The sequence below is a fragment of the Melopsittacus undulatus genome, chromosome 1 (assembly GCF_012275295.1).
Source record: "Melopsittacus undulatus isolate bMelUnd1 chromosome 1, bMelUnd1.mat.Z, whole genome shotgun sequence".
NCBI lineage: Eukaryota > Metazoa > Chordata > Aves > Psittaciformes > Psittaculidae > Melopsittacus > Melopsittacus undulatus.
Window position 1 is genome coordinate 119840255 of NC_047527.1, and position 13949 is coordinate 119854203.

A 13949-nucleotide genomic window follows, 5' to 3' on the forward strand; every position below is an offset into this window, starting at 1 on the left:
TAGTATTGGCGAAAACAACCAACCTACAACGTATTGCTGTCTTTGCTTGTTAAAAATCCTTAAAAAAAATCATACCTGATGTAGTAGAAACATAAGATTTTGACAGATACCAAAATGAAGCATTGCAATTTACAACTTTCTAGCTTTGAGTGTGATATTTCTGTCATAAAACATGACAGGCATTGGGCTGTTGAAGTGAATGAATCTGGCTTTCATGTAGCTAACCAAAATGTCGCTTTTTATAAAATCAAATAATTGTAATTTGGGGTTCTAAATTCCTGCTCACTTTTAATAACAGCATCATGGTATCCACTTCCATGAGAGTATTTAATACAAATGCCTGTGGTTTTCAATGTTACTGACATACTGTAACATCAGTAAAGTGACTTTCAATGACTAAGTCTGTTGTGTGTACTTTGTTCTCATTAAATCCTTATATTTTAGCACTTCCTGCTTTACAGGTCTCTGTAAAAAGAAAAAAAGATGCTGCATGCATGGAAAAAAAAAGAAAAAAAAAGAAGCTACTGGCTAATAACAGAATACAGATGTTATTTTTAACATTCCAGGGTTTAAAATGATCCTGTGAGCTTCTCAGGACTTACAGTCCTGATGGTCTCAAGGCAAATCTACAGTTACTGTTCCTCAGGTTTGCATGTCTGAGGGCAACCTATCAACATGTAAACTACGCCCAGTTTGCACAAAGGTCAGGAGCAATCACCCCACACGGTATCCTCTAAGCGTCCTTCCCAGTATGCCCTGTGGGAAAGAAAAACCCTTGGCTCAAAGTCAGCTGTTTCCCTAAAGCAGGTAACCAGCATATTCTAATTGTCCACAGAATCTGCTCTTTATGGGGAAGCTTTTTTTGTTTAGCTAGATGACAACAAATTCTGTTGTCACTCCTTAGCAACCCTATTATCTTAGTTATGATTTATTCTATAAGTCAAAGACAATACTATGGATTTTTTAAATGCTTATGGCAAATAAAAAGCAATTCTTTCTCAGGTAACCTAGGATTCATTCCTGGGTTTGCAGCAATTTGGCTTCCACTTTTCTTGGTTTTGTGTTTACAAGAAGATTCCTGAAGAAAGCCTATTAGTTCACACTGCTGTTCTTGCAGCAATTCACTGCCAAGTAGCTGGCTGGTGCCAAAACAGTCATTCAGCCTGAGGAAGTAAAACCGAGAAAGACTTGAGTCTGAGTGTTATTGGTCCTCTTCCTTCATTGCTCAAGCCACCTGTTACACCTCTCACTGTATAGGAGTGTGGAACTTCTGCGATAATTCTCTGATTCTCTGATCATCTAATAAGGTACACTTCTCTACAAGGATGTTATATTCATTATTGCCTGATGTTTTCTGTCGTTAGCAGTTTCAGACCTGTACTGGCTGGAGATTTGGAGGAGCAAAAGCAAAAAAAAGTGCAGACTGAAGCAGATCAGCTTAATAAATGAATGAAAACTTGTGTGTGTGTGTAAGCTGTACAAAGACACTCATCACCTCCCACCCCCAGGGTAATGCACAGCCAGTCCTCATGCAACAGCTGATTTGGAGAGACCTACCCCTGCCCAAAGTTTAGTGCTGAGCACAACCTTACATGGTGTGGAATATCCCTTTGGTCAGTCAGGTCAGCTGTTCCCACCGTGTTCCCTCCCAGCCTCTTGCCCACCTTCAGCCTACTCACCACTGTCACAGAGTGAGAAACTGAGAAGACCTGATGCTGTGCAAGCACTGCACAGCTGAACCCCTGGTGTGTTGTCCATGCTGGTTTAGTCACACATCTAAACTACAGCAGCCTATGGGCTAATGTAAAGAAAATTAATGCCATTCCAGATAAACCTAGTATAGGATTAGCAACACAATTAAGCAAAAGTGCAAGATGAAGTTTTGTGGTCAAGGAGCATTTTGGTAAAGTTGTTTCACAATTTTTAGGGCAAAGTTAGCAGTGTAAGGATGAATACTGTGTTTATGCAAAACCCTCCAGGAAGACCAGCCTTTGCTTTGTACTCTTACTAACCTTGCCAGCTGTGTAAGTTTTGAACTGCAGCAGAACTGACGCTCACTCAGACAAACCTTTATGGACTTTGGTCATTATGTTAGAAATGCTTTGTGCAGCATTCTGTTCCCAACCTTATGTGCAACAGGACAACGTACAATTATCAGAATGTGGAAGTACATTCACATCTATGCCTTTAAAACAAATTTTTGAAGGCATAAAGAGAACTAGCTTCTGAAATGAAACTATAAGAAGATTCAAGTAGTACATACCAGTTGCTTCTTTAGGTGAGACCAGCCTGCTTGGCATTCAGAACCCAGAAACTAGAGATCTGGATTTTACAGTAATACTAGCTACGTAGGGTACAAAATAGTATCTTCAGTCAAGATTTCTGCTCTGACAATCACTTCTGTTGTTTGTCCAGTGACATCTACACATACATATCTATATGTATGCATGTATGTATAGCTTTGCTTACATGCTTAAGGAATGCCTTAGGGCAAAAGATCCTCCCCAGAAGTGTTCTAAACCACTAATATAAGAAATATACTCCTTTTAACATTCTTCTGGCATTCTTTCCATTTGCAAGGCTAGCAAAAGAACATCTATCATTCCTCTGTGGTATGCAAAAGTAACCCAAATTAACAGTTTCATTAACTTATTTAATTGGAAAAAGTCTGAACTACCTCCATACAGTTGTGCTGATCCCTCTTACCACACTGTGTCAATCTTGCCTCAGGAAAAAACTCCCCATACCCCCCAAACACAACCAAAAAATCCTCACCAAACACCCTTCTTTTCTTCCCCTGAAAATTTTCAGTCAAAAAAGTCTTTTTGTATCTGCTTTCATGTGAATTCTACAGCACTGGTGGCCGCTGCCATGATCTGAAACAATCATCTAGCAAGAAATTTTCAAAGTGGGTTTTGGCCCCTATGTATTAGTTGGCATCCAGAGGCAAGAAGCCTGCTTGTTAGGGTTTGAAGTGCAGGAGACACAAACATTAATTTACATGAACTAAAGCCTGACAGCTTGAAAGTTCTTCAATCAGGGGAAAGTTAAGGTATAAACTGACACAGCATAGTTTTTGTATGTTTAAAAGTGGTTTATATAGTGACACAAACAGAGCAAGAATCTTACTGGAGCAAAAGCCCCCTATGCAAGAGCACACTGCCAGGTGAGTTCTTTGCTGTGCTTTGTCGCACTCCTGCTAATGAGAAGTCCTATCAGGTAGTCTTGTGTTCGGCACATGTTGTCACAGACTTCATTTTGAAGATAGCTAGCTGTCAAAGTAAGCAACTTAATCTTACTGATGTTCTAACAGACCAGCTAAAATGACCATTCCAAAACCTCTTTCGGTTCATACACCTGTCTTATGCTGTCAAAGAGAGAAGAGTATGTCCATCTTATGCCATACACATGATACTGTTTAAGACAGAAAAAGGCAAGCTGCACTCCAGGAACTGGTTTTAGTCCACCACACGAAAAAAGTAAACACATTACAAGAAAATCTTACTATCTGCATAATTTGAGCTATACACAGTGAATTGCAAGTTTATGAGAATAAAAACATCTTTAATAGTTACAGTTAGAAGTTAAAGACAGTATTACATGAATAATTTATATTCACTGTAAAAACAGAAAAAAACCTAAGTGTGCAAAGTGATACCTGCGTAAAAATATGTAATTTCCATTATTGAGATACACAATCATGGAAAGATTTGGCAAAGCAAAACACAAACTGGAATGTTAATCATGATCATCCATGGCTTGCTTCCTTTTGGTTCAGATGCTCATAACACACTGTATGAACTGAAAAAAGAACAATCACTTATTAGATGTATGGTACAGAACAAGTTTTCATTTTTTCTCCTAAAACACCCATTGTCACTGCTCTTTTCTGTAAACAAATTTAGCCCATGAACAACATAGCTTTGAAACTAAATATGAAAATTAGCTAACAGTTAATTAAGCCAAAGCATCTCCTTAGTAATAACAATAAAACCCCTAGGAACACTTGAACCTAGTGTTCTCCTTTTCCTGCAGAGATGCAGCCAGGAAGCCAAGACTGACTGACTGGCTATGATTTGTGTCTTGGCCACTCCCACCTCCCCAGCCTTTTCTAGGGAAAAATGCCTACCAAGCTTTGAAATAAAGAAAAAAGATTCCCAGAAAGTAATATGAGGAAGTCATGTGAGTGGGTGATGAGCTTCTTAGATCTTCTTGAGCCACGCTGGTAAGCAGTCCAGGCAAAAATGCACAACATATTATAGAACTCGAGAAAATACGTGAAAACTTTCTGAGATAATACTCAAGAAAATTGAAAACTTTTGTGCTCTCAGGTAACACCAGAAGCATAGGGAAGACATGAATAAACTCAAATTATTACTGCTTTTCTACAGTTTTAACTTTTTCTTTAGTTTTACCCTGTAATTATAACCACTTCTTTAAAGTTCACTTACATCATCATACTGGAAGTTCACAAAGCCCTGCTGAGATACATCCCTTCTTCTAAAGCATTCTGAAAAAATACATTAATAGAAATCAGATAAGAGTAATTACAGATATTTTTTTAGTACTTTCATAGAATTCCCAAGTCACATAAATGAGAACTCATGAAGAACACTAGAGTTCATTCCAAGACTTAATCTCCTGAACTTAATTGTCATATTTATCATATACAATCCTTCATGTTCTGTTAATAAATAGTTTCCCAATTTTGATAACTCTTCTAGTCTCTGGAATAAACACTGCATTAGTTTTAAATCCATTTTTCAATGGGAAATTAAAACATCATTATCTGTAACTGTTCCAGTTCTGCTGTAAAATCTATTGAAAGAAACCTATTTTGTGCTACGTCAAAGTTAAAAGTTGAACTTCAGCTAAGTGAGTAATCAGATTTTATTAAATAAAAATCTATTATGGGGATGATAGTAACAAGGCTGTAATCCAGCATACCAGTGAGAGCTCTGAGTTTCACACAGCAGGCAACATAATCATCAAATGTAATCTTGCCATGAGTGCTGTATCGCCTTGTGATCGCGGTCACTGCCTGCGGGCTCAGTCTGAAGCCTATTTGGGAATAAAAAGTCTACTTTGAAAAGACAGGTTAAGTTAATAGAAACCAACAATTTCCATTTTTTTAATTGGAAATACATGTCAGTTATTGCAGGATGGTAAGAGGTACTAGGAAATGCTCTAAATCAGCATCTGAAACAAGAACATTTCAAAACTTACCCATGGTCATCAAGGCTTTCTCCAGTTCTTGGCGATCCACTGTACCACTTCTGTCATTGTCAAAACTTACAAAGTGTTGCTTCCAGCCACTGATCACAGCCCAAAGTTCTTTAAATTCATTAAATCCCAGTGTGCCAGACATATCCCTCTGATCCCGAAGATAAGGAAAATGTTTCTTAACTTAAAAATTTAAAAACCCCTCTTTGGAATGGCAATTTGTATTTTTTATCATCTGTAGATTTTTTGTTTGTTTTTTTTTTTTTTTCTTGGAGCTCAATATTAACAACGTTTTAGTCTATTTTTTTCTGTTAGAAAACTAACTAGAGCAACCCACAGCACAGAGATACAACTACCAACCAAACCCAAAGGTCAGAGAACTTGCTCTCCCCAATTCTTCCCAGTGAAACCTGATAAAATTATTCGCTCTTTGTGAATTTAACTTACTTCACATACTTTTCTTTTACCTGCCACAATATTACCAATATGTTACCAATAAAATACATACCTGAAATAAAAATAGATGCCAAAGGAAAAAGCATATCTCCTGCATTCTGCACCATTTGTTCAAGGTGAGCTAACAGCCCTTCCAGTTTCACTTCTGCTTTTTTCTTTATAAACAGAAAAACATTTGAACATGGCAACTGAAGTTTTGAGTAAAAAACATTCCAACAATTCTAGCCTTGTACTGTGTATGCCACTCTTCCATCGGTCCTACTGCTGAATGCCATACAACCTCCCATTAGATACTGACACCTGATTCATTCCAGGTGCTTCATTTAGGGGGACTTAGATTATATTGAGGCTAGGTAGTATAAATGTTTAATTCATTATCATGCATTTGAATGTTGTCCAACTTGAAAAACATTATGAGTTATTTTGCACAAAACTATTCTGGTCTGCCAGACCAGTCCCTAGGCTTAGAGGGATACCACTTGTTTTAAGAATATCACTCATTAAGAGCCTCCTTTATTATTATTTCATCCTATAAAATAAATAAGAATGGAATTTTGTAGCTCTGTAATCATAAAGATCACAATACTTATCAAGTAAGGCCCAAATGGGAATTATGAAGCATTTCCCAAATTTTGGCACCCTCTCACCTTTTTTACATAATGCAAAAATGTTTACATTTCATAGTAAAGGATACATCCAACATTGAGATCATGAGTCTGCAAGTCTCTAAGTTGAAAGCTATTTAGAGCAAGGAAAAACATAAATTACCTTGAAAGGATTATTTTTAACTTTGTCTAAACATAAAATTTTAAACTGCTTTTTATTATATGCTGCTAATATAATGTATAGAATATTATCTAATTGCTTTCACTGGATAGATTCATATCATATTTTGATCCAAATAAGAGCTTTTCATGAATACTTGTTAGAAAAACTGACAGCAGATAACCTAGAGGCAATTCACTTTATATTTAAAATTAATATGCTCTTATCTCAATCCATAAAGGTTTTAGGATTCAGCCAAAGTGGTCGCTTATATTTGAACATAGACACCACTCGAGCAAGCCATAGAAGCTTACTCATAGCAGCTCCATTTTCTATATTGAACATGAGGTATCCTGACAGAGGAGTCCTGCCACATAAATTCTTGTTTTTAAGCTGAGCTTTGATATTGACTGAAGCAAAACACCTTTTTAAGAAATGGCTGTCTGTTAAAGAACAAAACAAAACACTTCCCCAACTTCACAGCCCAGCACTGGGGAGGAAAATAAGGAGGCTGAGAGAAAATCCTACATGTATAGAACTGAATTTACAATTCCATATGGAAAGCAAGTCCATTTACCATGCAAATAAAAGCCCCAAAGTTCACAAGAAGTTGCCCCACAAAGCTGCACAACTACAAGTGTTTTCTAGCAGATGGCAGAAGAATTGGTATGCTTCAGGGTTGGGGTTTTTTGTATTTAAATCATTAACTTACGTTTATAGGCTCCTGCAATCCCTGACTGGGTGAGACATCTCTGTAGCTCATCAGCATCTATTTGTCCATCCTTTCGATAACAGAAGATGTATCAGCTATTGTTTTTATCCCCTCTCCCAGGCTGGTTATTCCCAATACCCACTCCCTTTTCAGTGGCATTTAGTTACCCTTTCAAAAATCAACTGATTACCTGTCTGCTATATGACAGAAACTGCCTTTTATAACCCGTTACCTGTAACGATGTTTCTTTAGTTGATATTTTTGCAATATGCATTAGTTTTCTCATCTAGTAACGTACTACAAAATGAATGGGATTGCCAGGTTTGCTCTAAACTTAACTTTAAAAAAGAATAAATCCCAAAGCAGCAAATCTACCTCAAGTATTAGTAGCATATACTTGAGAGCCAGCTGCACAGAAACCAAGGCACACAATTTTGAACAGAAAGACAGCCTTCCTTAAAGTACTAATTTTAACTTAGTAGGCATTGTAGTCACCTTAGATTATACATTTATGATCTCGCTGCTACAGTAGGAAACCAGGAACCCAGATCATACAGACACTCTTCTCAAGACAGCCCTACGACTTACAAATCTAAAACCCACTATTTTTTGGTGAATAGCAAGTGTTAGCAGAACAAAAGTAGAAAGCAAAGAACTTTGAAAGAAAAAACAAACAAACCCAGAAAAGGTACCTATCTGCGTGGTTTGGACAATGACTCACTGCCAACACATCCTGCTCAGAGACACGTAGAGAAAACAACTGCCAACTCATGGAAAGCAGTGAGCTGTCAAAAGTGGAGCTGATGAATAGATTCCTCAAGCACTGAACATGAAGTTCAGTTCACAGAGAGTTCAAGATAATTTGACCTCATTCAAGTACAGAACATTGTATCTGTAGATCTAAAATATTATGCCACTTCTGTAAAGCATTAAACAGTGACAAGAGTTGCTATATATTCAAAACAAATGTATTTGCTTTGGCATCTTCCTAATGCTTTAAATCCAGTAAGCACTTTTTTTCTTCAATTTTTTTTAATAACAAAGACATGCTACTAAATGGCACAGTAGGAATGGCACAGCCAGGCGACTTTCAGAAATGAAGTATCATTGCTTATAGGACAAGTACTAGCTAACATGTCAAATTATATTTGACAAGGTCTGAAAAAAGAGCAATAATAATTTGATTCTATGTAAAATCAGTGGCAGCAAATTCCAAAATTGATTCAAATGTACTCCATCAGCCTAACAATATAAATGTATTTAAAACTTTACTGTCACAGGAAAATAAAAAAAGGAAAAGAGATTTCAAATAGCCATGCATATTAAGCAGCAAATCTTATCAAAGTCCTTGTGCCTTCTGAAACAAAGGCAGGATCTTTAGGAGAGGCAGGAAGAGAAGCAGGATTTGTAACCATGATTACTCTTACAAAAAAAGATGCTTGGCCCTTTTTTTCTTTTTTTTAAGTACAACATGAGCAGTTAAACTGGACAAGCCACATGGGTTTTGAGAACAGAAAAAAGAAATTATTACTTCCTACAAATTAAGATTCAAATAAAGATTTGAAACAATGCTTCTGACTTTCTTCTGTAAAAAGAGGAAACAAATTCCTCAAATCTAAGACAAGATCTCTGTTGTAATTACTTCAAAGAAAGCTCAGAGAAAACATATATTATATAGGCATAAAACCAACACAGAGCAGCAAACCATAACCAAAACCTTTACTAATTCCACAGTAAGAGCTGACAGAAAATTGTGAATGCGGCTTTTTACAGATGTGCATGGACGGCTGTAAAATAACTGATAATTTACCTGTTCTATTTCATAGAATCACAGAATAGCTAGGGTTGGAAAGGAACTTAAGATCATCTAGTTCCAACCGCCCTGCCATGGGCAGGGACACCTCACACTAAACCATATCACCTGGTCTTGAAAACCGCTGGGGATGGAGCACTCACAACTTCCCTGGGCAACCCATTCCAGTGCCTCACCACCCTAACAGTGAAGAATTTCTTCCTTATATCCAACCTAAGCTTCCCCTATTTAAGTTTAAAACTGCTACTACTGGTCCTATCACTAGTCCCTAATGAAGAGTCCCTTCCCAGCATCCTTATAAGCTCCCTTCAGATACTGGCAGGCTGCTATGAGGTCTCCATGCAGCTTTCTCTTCTCCAGGCTGAACAGCCCCAACTTTCTCAGCCTGTCTTCATGTGGGAGGTGCTCCAGTCCCCTGATCATCCTCGTGGCCCTCCTCTGCACTTGTTCCAACAGTTTCATGTCCTTTTTATGTTGAGGATACCAGAACTGCACACAATACTCCAAGTGAGGTCTCACGAGAGCAGAGTAGAGGGGCAGGATCACCTCCTTTGACCTGCTGGTCACGCTCCTTTTGATGCAGCCCAGAATACGGTTGGCTTTCTGGGCTGCGAGTGCACACTGCTGGCTTATGTTCATTTTCTCATTAATCAACACCCCAAAGTCCTTCTCTGCAGGGCTGCTCTGAATCTCTTCTCTGCCCAGGCTGCAGCTGTTCCTGGGACTGCTCAGACCCAGGTGTAGGACCTTGCACTTGGCATGGTTAAACTTCATGAGGCTGGCATCAGCCCACCTCACAGGCTTGATGGCATTCCTTCCCTTCAGCGTATGAACTGAACCACACAGCTTGGTGTCATCGGCAAACTTGCTGAGGGTGCACTGAATTCTATTGTCCATGTCAGCGACAAAGATGTTGAACAAGACCAGTCCCAACACTGATCGCTGAGGGACACCACTCGTTACTGATCTCCAACCAGACATTGAGCCATTGACCACAACTCTTTGCATGCGGCCTCCAGCCAGTTCTTTATCCACCGAGTGGTCCATCTATCAAATTGATGTCTCCAAGTTAGAGACAAGGATGTCATGAGGGACAGGGTCGAATGCTTTGCACAAGTCCAGGTAGATGACATCAACTTTTCTATCCCCGTACATCAGTTCTGTAGCCCCATCATAGAAGGCCACCAAATCGGTCAGGCAGGATTTCCCCTTAGTGAAGCCATGCTGGCTGTCACCAAGCACCTTGTTTTTCATGTGCCTTAGCATGCCTAGGGGAGTTTCACTGTCTTATAGTATTCTTACTTCTGCACAGTCACAGGTCTCTGAAACTGACTCTTACAATTCCAAGGATAACATTTCAAAAGCTATCCAGCTTATTTCAATAACGAATGATTCCTACAAATAGAAAGTATTTAAGAGTACTAACTTAAGTATTAAGTGCAACTTGATCATACCCATTAGCTCACTGGTTCCCCAGCTTTCAGTAATCCTGCCTCACTGGAGATGGTCTATGCTTTGCTGAGGTCAAGCTCCTGCTGTTTCTTCTCCACATTACTGCATCCTGTTTGCTGTTACCTTCCTTTCTCTTTAAAGTAGCAGCTTACTAATTTTTCCACTGCCAGTCACTTGCTCCACTGTTGATTCCTGTCACACATCCAGCTGCAGAGGCACCTCATCTGGCAGGTAAATGGTCACCATGTTTAGCAGAATTTAGCCTGGGCTCCACCTTATCTGATAGGCCTGCCTCACCACACACAGGTCATTCCAGTGTTCTCCTTTACTACAAAAATACATGGTCTACATATTTTCATAAGCAGTGTTAGAGAAGTAATATATAGACTGTAAGATACATTACTAAATCAAAAGAATAACATACAACAAACCCCAAATTACAGTCTTAAACTGGGAATTTAAACATCACCTACTATTGCTGAATTCAAATTTCCACGTTGTGGTTACATCTACCTGTGGATAACAGATCTAGGGCAGAGTTTTAGATTTTCACACATCCTAGAAAGGAGCAATAAATAGCTATATATATGGCCAACCAAGACAGAGCTTACCTCAATGCACCTATATGCATCAAAACCACAGCTCAAGAACTATTTATTTCTTGTAACATCCATAATTATACAAAACAAATATATGCCACAAAAATACAGGAACTAAATTAAAAATGGAGTGCAGAATGACAGGGAGGAAAAAAGAAAGGCCTACATCAAAGCTGTGAATTCGTTTTCCTCTAAAGGAATAATCACTCTATCCTCCCAGCAAATCCAGATACTGGCACAACTCAAGACTGCTTTTCCATTTGTGAGTCTATTAAGATCATGTCATGATATCTTTCTTATCAGCATTTCCTGCTCTTAGCCATGCCATCTCCACAGCCCATCCTTCCTATTGTTTCTTGCTTCTTTCTCCTGAGGCTGGTAGCATTACCCAACCCCGAGCTGAGCCACAGTTCAGTTACATTTCATGTAACTATATAGGCCCTGTATACTTACATAGGGAATACACTGTGTACATGCATACATGCATGTGTATATATGTCTGTATTTACACACACAGACACAAAGTAGAAACTAACAGCATTATTTAAACTGTATAGTTACTGTATATGTAGCTATATTGTCTAGCTATACAGCTCTATGTAGCAGATAGACTAAGAAAAGCCATTCTGTTTGTTAAAAAACAAACCTAAACAACTTGAAACAACAGTTTTCTTCACTGCAAATACTAAGGATTCCCCTTGCCAAAAGCTAACATGGAAATCAGTACCCAGGAAAAGAAAATTCCAAGAAATAAAAAACATTTTGTAAGTTTACCTGCCCTGCTACTGCAGCAAAATAACCATACAATGGATCCTGAGCCTGTTCAGGGAATGCTGGTCCTCCTGGAGCTCCTCCATACTTTAGAAATCAAGAAGAAAATTAACTTTCACTCAATGATTTGGTTAACTGAATTAAGGAATGTCAGTATGTATGTATGTTGTATGTAAGAACCCACTTGTGTTGTTACACACACACCATGCAAAAAAGTCAAACCAACCAAAAAAGAAAATCCTTAATGTGGTATTGATATACTCATTTATAATAATTTAAGCAGATCAGTGCAAAACCTTGCACAGGAGCAATCCATTGATTTAGGTGTAGTATGCTGCATCTCATCAGGGTTGAATTTTAGTCTACTACATACAGAAAAAGGATACCAAAGACAGGACTACTAAGGCACTATGAATTTTCACCTCCAGTCCAAAAAAGTTGAGCAAGAAGGATTGGTAAGGAAAATACTTGGAACAATATGCAGTAAACATGGAAAAATTGAAATGAAACCGATTCACAGAACAATGCAAGTTAATTATGTTTGACTGAGTTGAACCAATAGTCTGTGTGTAACAGCACCTATACCCATCCTTTGCTGAGTTGGAGCAGGAGTATGTTGTTCCTCGACACCACTCAGCTATTTATCAGCCCCTTGAAGGCAGATTTTAATAGCATCACAGAACAGTCTGGGTTGGAAGGGACCTTCAAAAGTCACACAGTCCAACCTCCCTGCAATGAGGAGGGTCATCCTCAATTAGATCAGGTTGCCCAGAACCACCTCCAGCCTGGCCCTGAATGTCTCCAGGGATGGTGTATCCACCACCTCTCCAGGCAACCTGTGCCAGAGTTTTACCACCCTCATTGTAGAGACCTTTCTTCTTACATCTGGCCTTAATCTCCCTTCTTTTAGTTTTAAACCATCACCCCTCTTCCTATCACAACAGGCCCTGCTAAAAACTCTCTTCCCATCTTTCTTAGAGGCCCCTTTCCAGCACTGAAAGGCCACAATAAGGTCTCCCCAGTCTTCTCCAGGCCGAACAAGTCTAGCTCTCGCAGTTTTTCCTCACAGGAGAGGTGTTCCATCCCTCTGATCACTTTCGTGGCTCTCGCCTGGACCCTCTCCAGCAGGTCCTATCTTTCCTGTACTGAGAATCCCAGACCTTTACACAAGGCATTAGGCACAAGATCTCGTCTGGGGGCTCTCGTGGGGAGCCGAATCAGGTAAGGACAACCCCAGAAGTGACCCTGCCCCACAAGCAGCACGGGCCAGAATATCCCCTCTCGCGCGGGTGGAGCCCGGAGCCGCTCCCAGCAGCACCTCCCGCGGGTCAGCGGCGGGCAGGGGCCGAGAGGGCCTAGCAGAGTCCCCCTAACGCGGTTCTCATCGATCCCTCCACGAGCCTGAAAGCCGACAGCCCCGAACAGCCCCGGTGAGCCCTGAAGCCATCCCTGCCTGCGCCGCGGAACCAGAGACGCGTCGTGTCCCCCCCATAACTCTACCGGACATAACTCTCAGGACAGCCCACAGGGGACCTCGGGTCCCCCCTCGGCCGTGCGCATTGAACGGGCTGCCCAGCCCCAGGCAGGCTGTTCCGCCGCGCCGGCCCCGAGCCCGGGCACTCCCAGCCTTGCTACCAGCCGCCGCTCACCCCGCCCTGGTAGAAACCGCCGCCGGGAGCCGGCTGCCCAGGAAACGCCATCTTCGTCTGGTACTTGCCCCTGACAGTCTGGCCTCGCCCGGATGGAACCACCCGGCCAGAAAGGGGGGACGTGGACGGGCCGCAGGATCGGGACAGGGGCGGGGCTGGAAACGCAGCCAGCCGCGCTGGGCAGCTGGTTGCCTCCCAGTAACAGGGTCAGCCGGGTAGCGCAAGACGGTGCCATCGGGAGCTGAAGGACCCGCCCATCATCCTGCCCCCCCCATTGTGGTGGTACAGACCGCCGGCCCGGAGGCGGCTTGTCCTCCCTACGGCAAAGGGGCGGTGCGGTTGCCGCGGGGTCCGTCCGTGGCGGGGCCAGGCGCGGGGCTGGTCGTTCACCCTGCGGTTTCCGCCGCTGCCGGCGTTGTCGAGGCGGTGCGGCCCCCTCAGGGCGGGACACGGGCAGGGAGCCGATGGAGGCGGAGGGGAGCGGGTTCAGCTCGCTGCGGGGTGTCCCG

General features: G+C 41.0%; 1 protein-coding gene across 1 annotated transcript; it reads right to left on the reverse strand.

The window, feature by feature from the left end:
• Positions 1 to 3547: 3547 nt before the first annotated feature.
• On the reverse strand, positions 3548 to 13589 carry SRI (sorcin). The gene is made up of 8 exons (XM_034070025.1): positions 13441 to 13589; positions 11795 to 11878; positions 7157 to 7226; positions 6374 to 6417; positions 5227 to 5374; positions 4948 to 5061; positions 4452 to 4510; positions 3548 to 3801 (listed from the first exon to the last, which is right to left on the reverse strand). The coding sequence occupies exons 1-8, from the start codon at positions 13489 to 13491 to the stop codon at positions 3775 to 3777; spliced, it is 597 nt and encodes a 198-aa protein (XP_033925916.1). The 5' UTR covers positions 13492 to 13589; the 3' UTR covers positions 3548 to 3774.
• Between the last annotated feature and the right edge of the window lie 360 nt (positions 13590 to 13949).

What these genes read in the sequence shown, in the direction of transcription:
- SRI (XM_034070025.1), bottom strand. Translation starts at nt 13,491, where the DNA reads ATGGCGTTTCCTGGGCAGCCGGCTCCCGGCGGCGGTTTCTACCAGGGC. An exon ending in GATTGCAGGAGCCTATAAAC is followed by an intron (nt 6,418 to 7,156) that starts GTAAGTTAATGA and finishes TGCTCTAAATAG; the next exon opens with CTTTCAACTTAGAGACTTGC. An exon ending in GAAAGCCTTGATGACCATGG is followed by an intron (nt 5,062 to 5,226) that starts GTAAGTTTTGAA and finishes ATTCCCAAATAG; the next exon opens with GCTTCAGACTGAGCCCGCAG.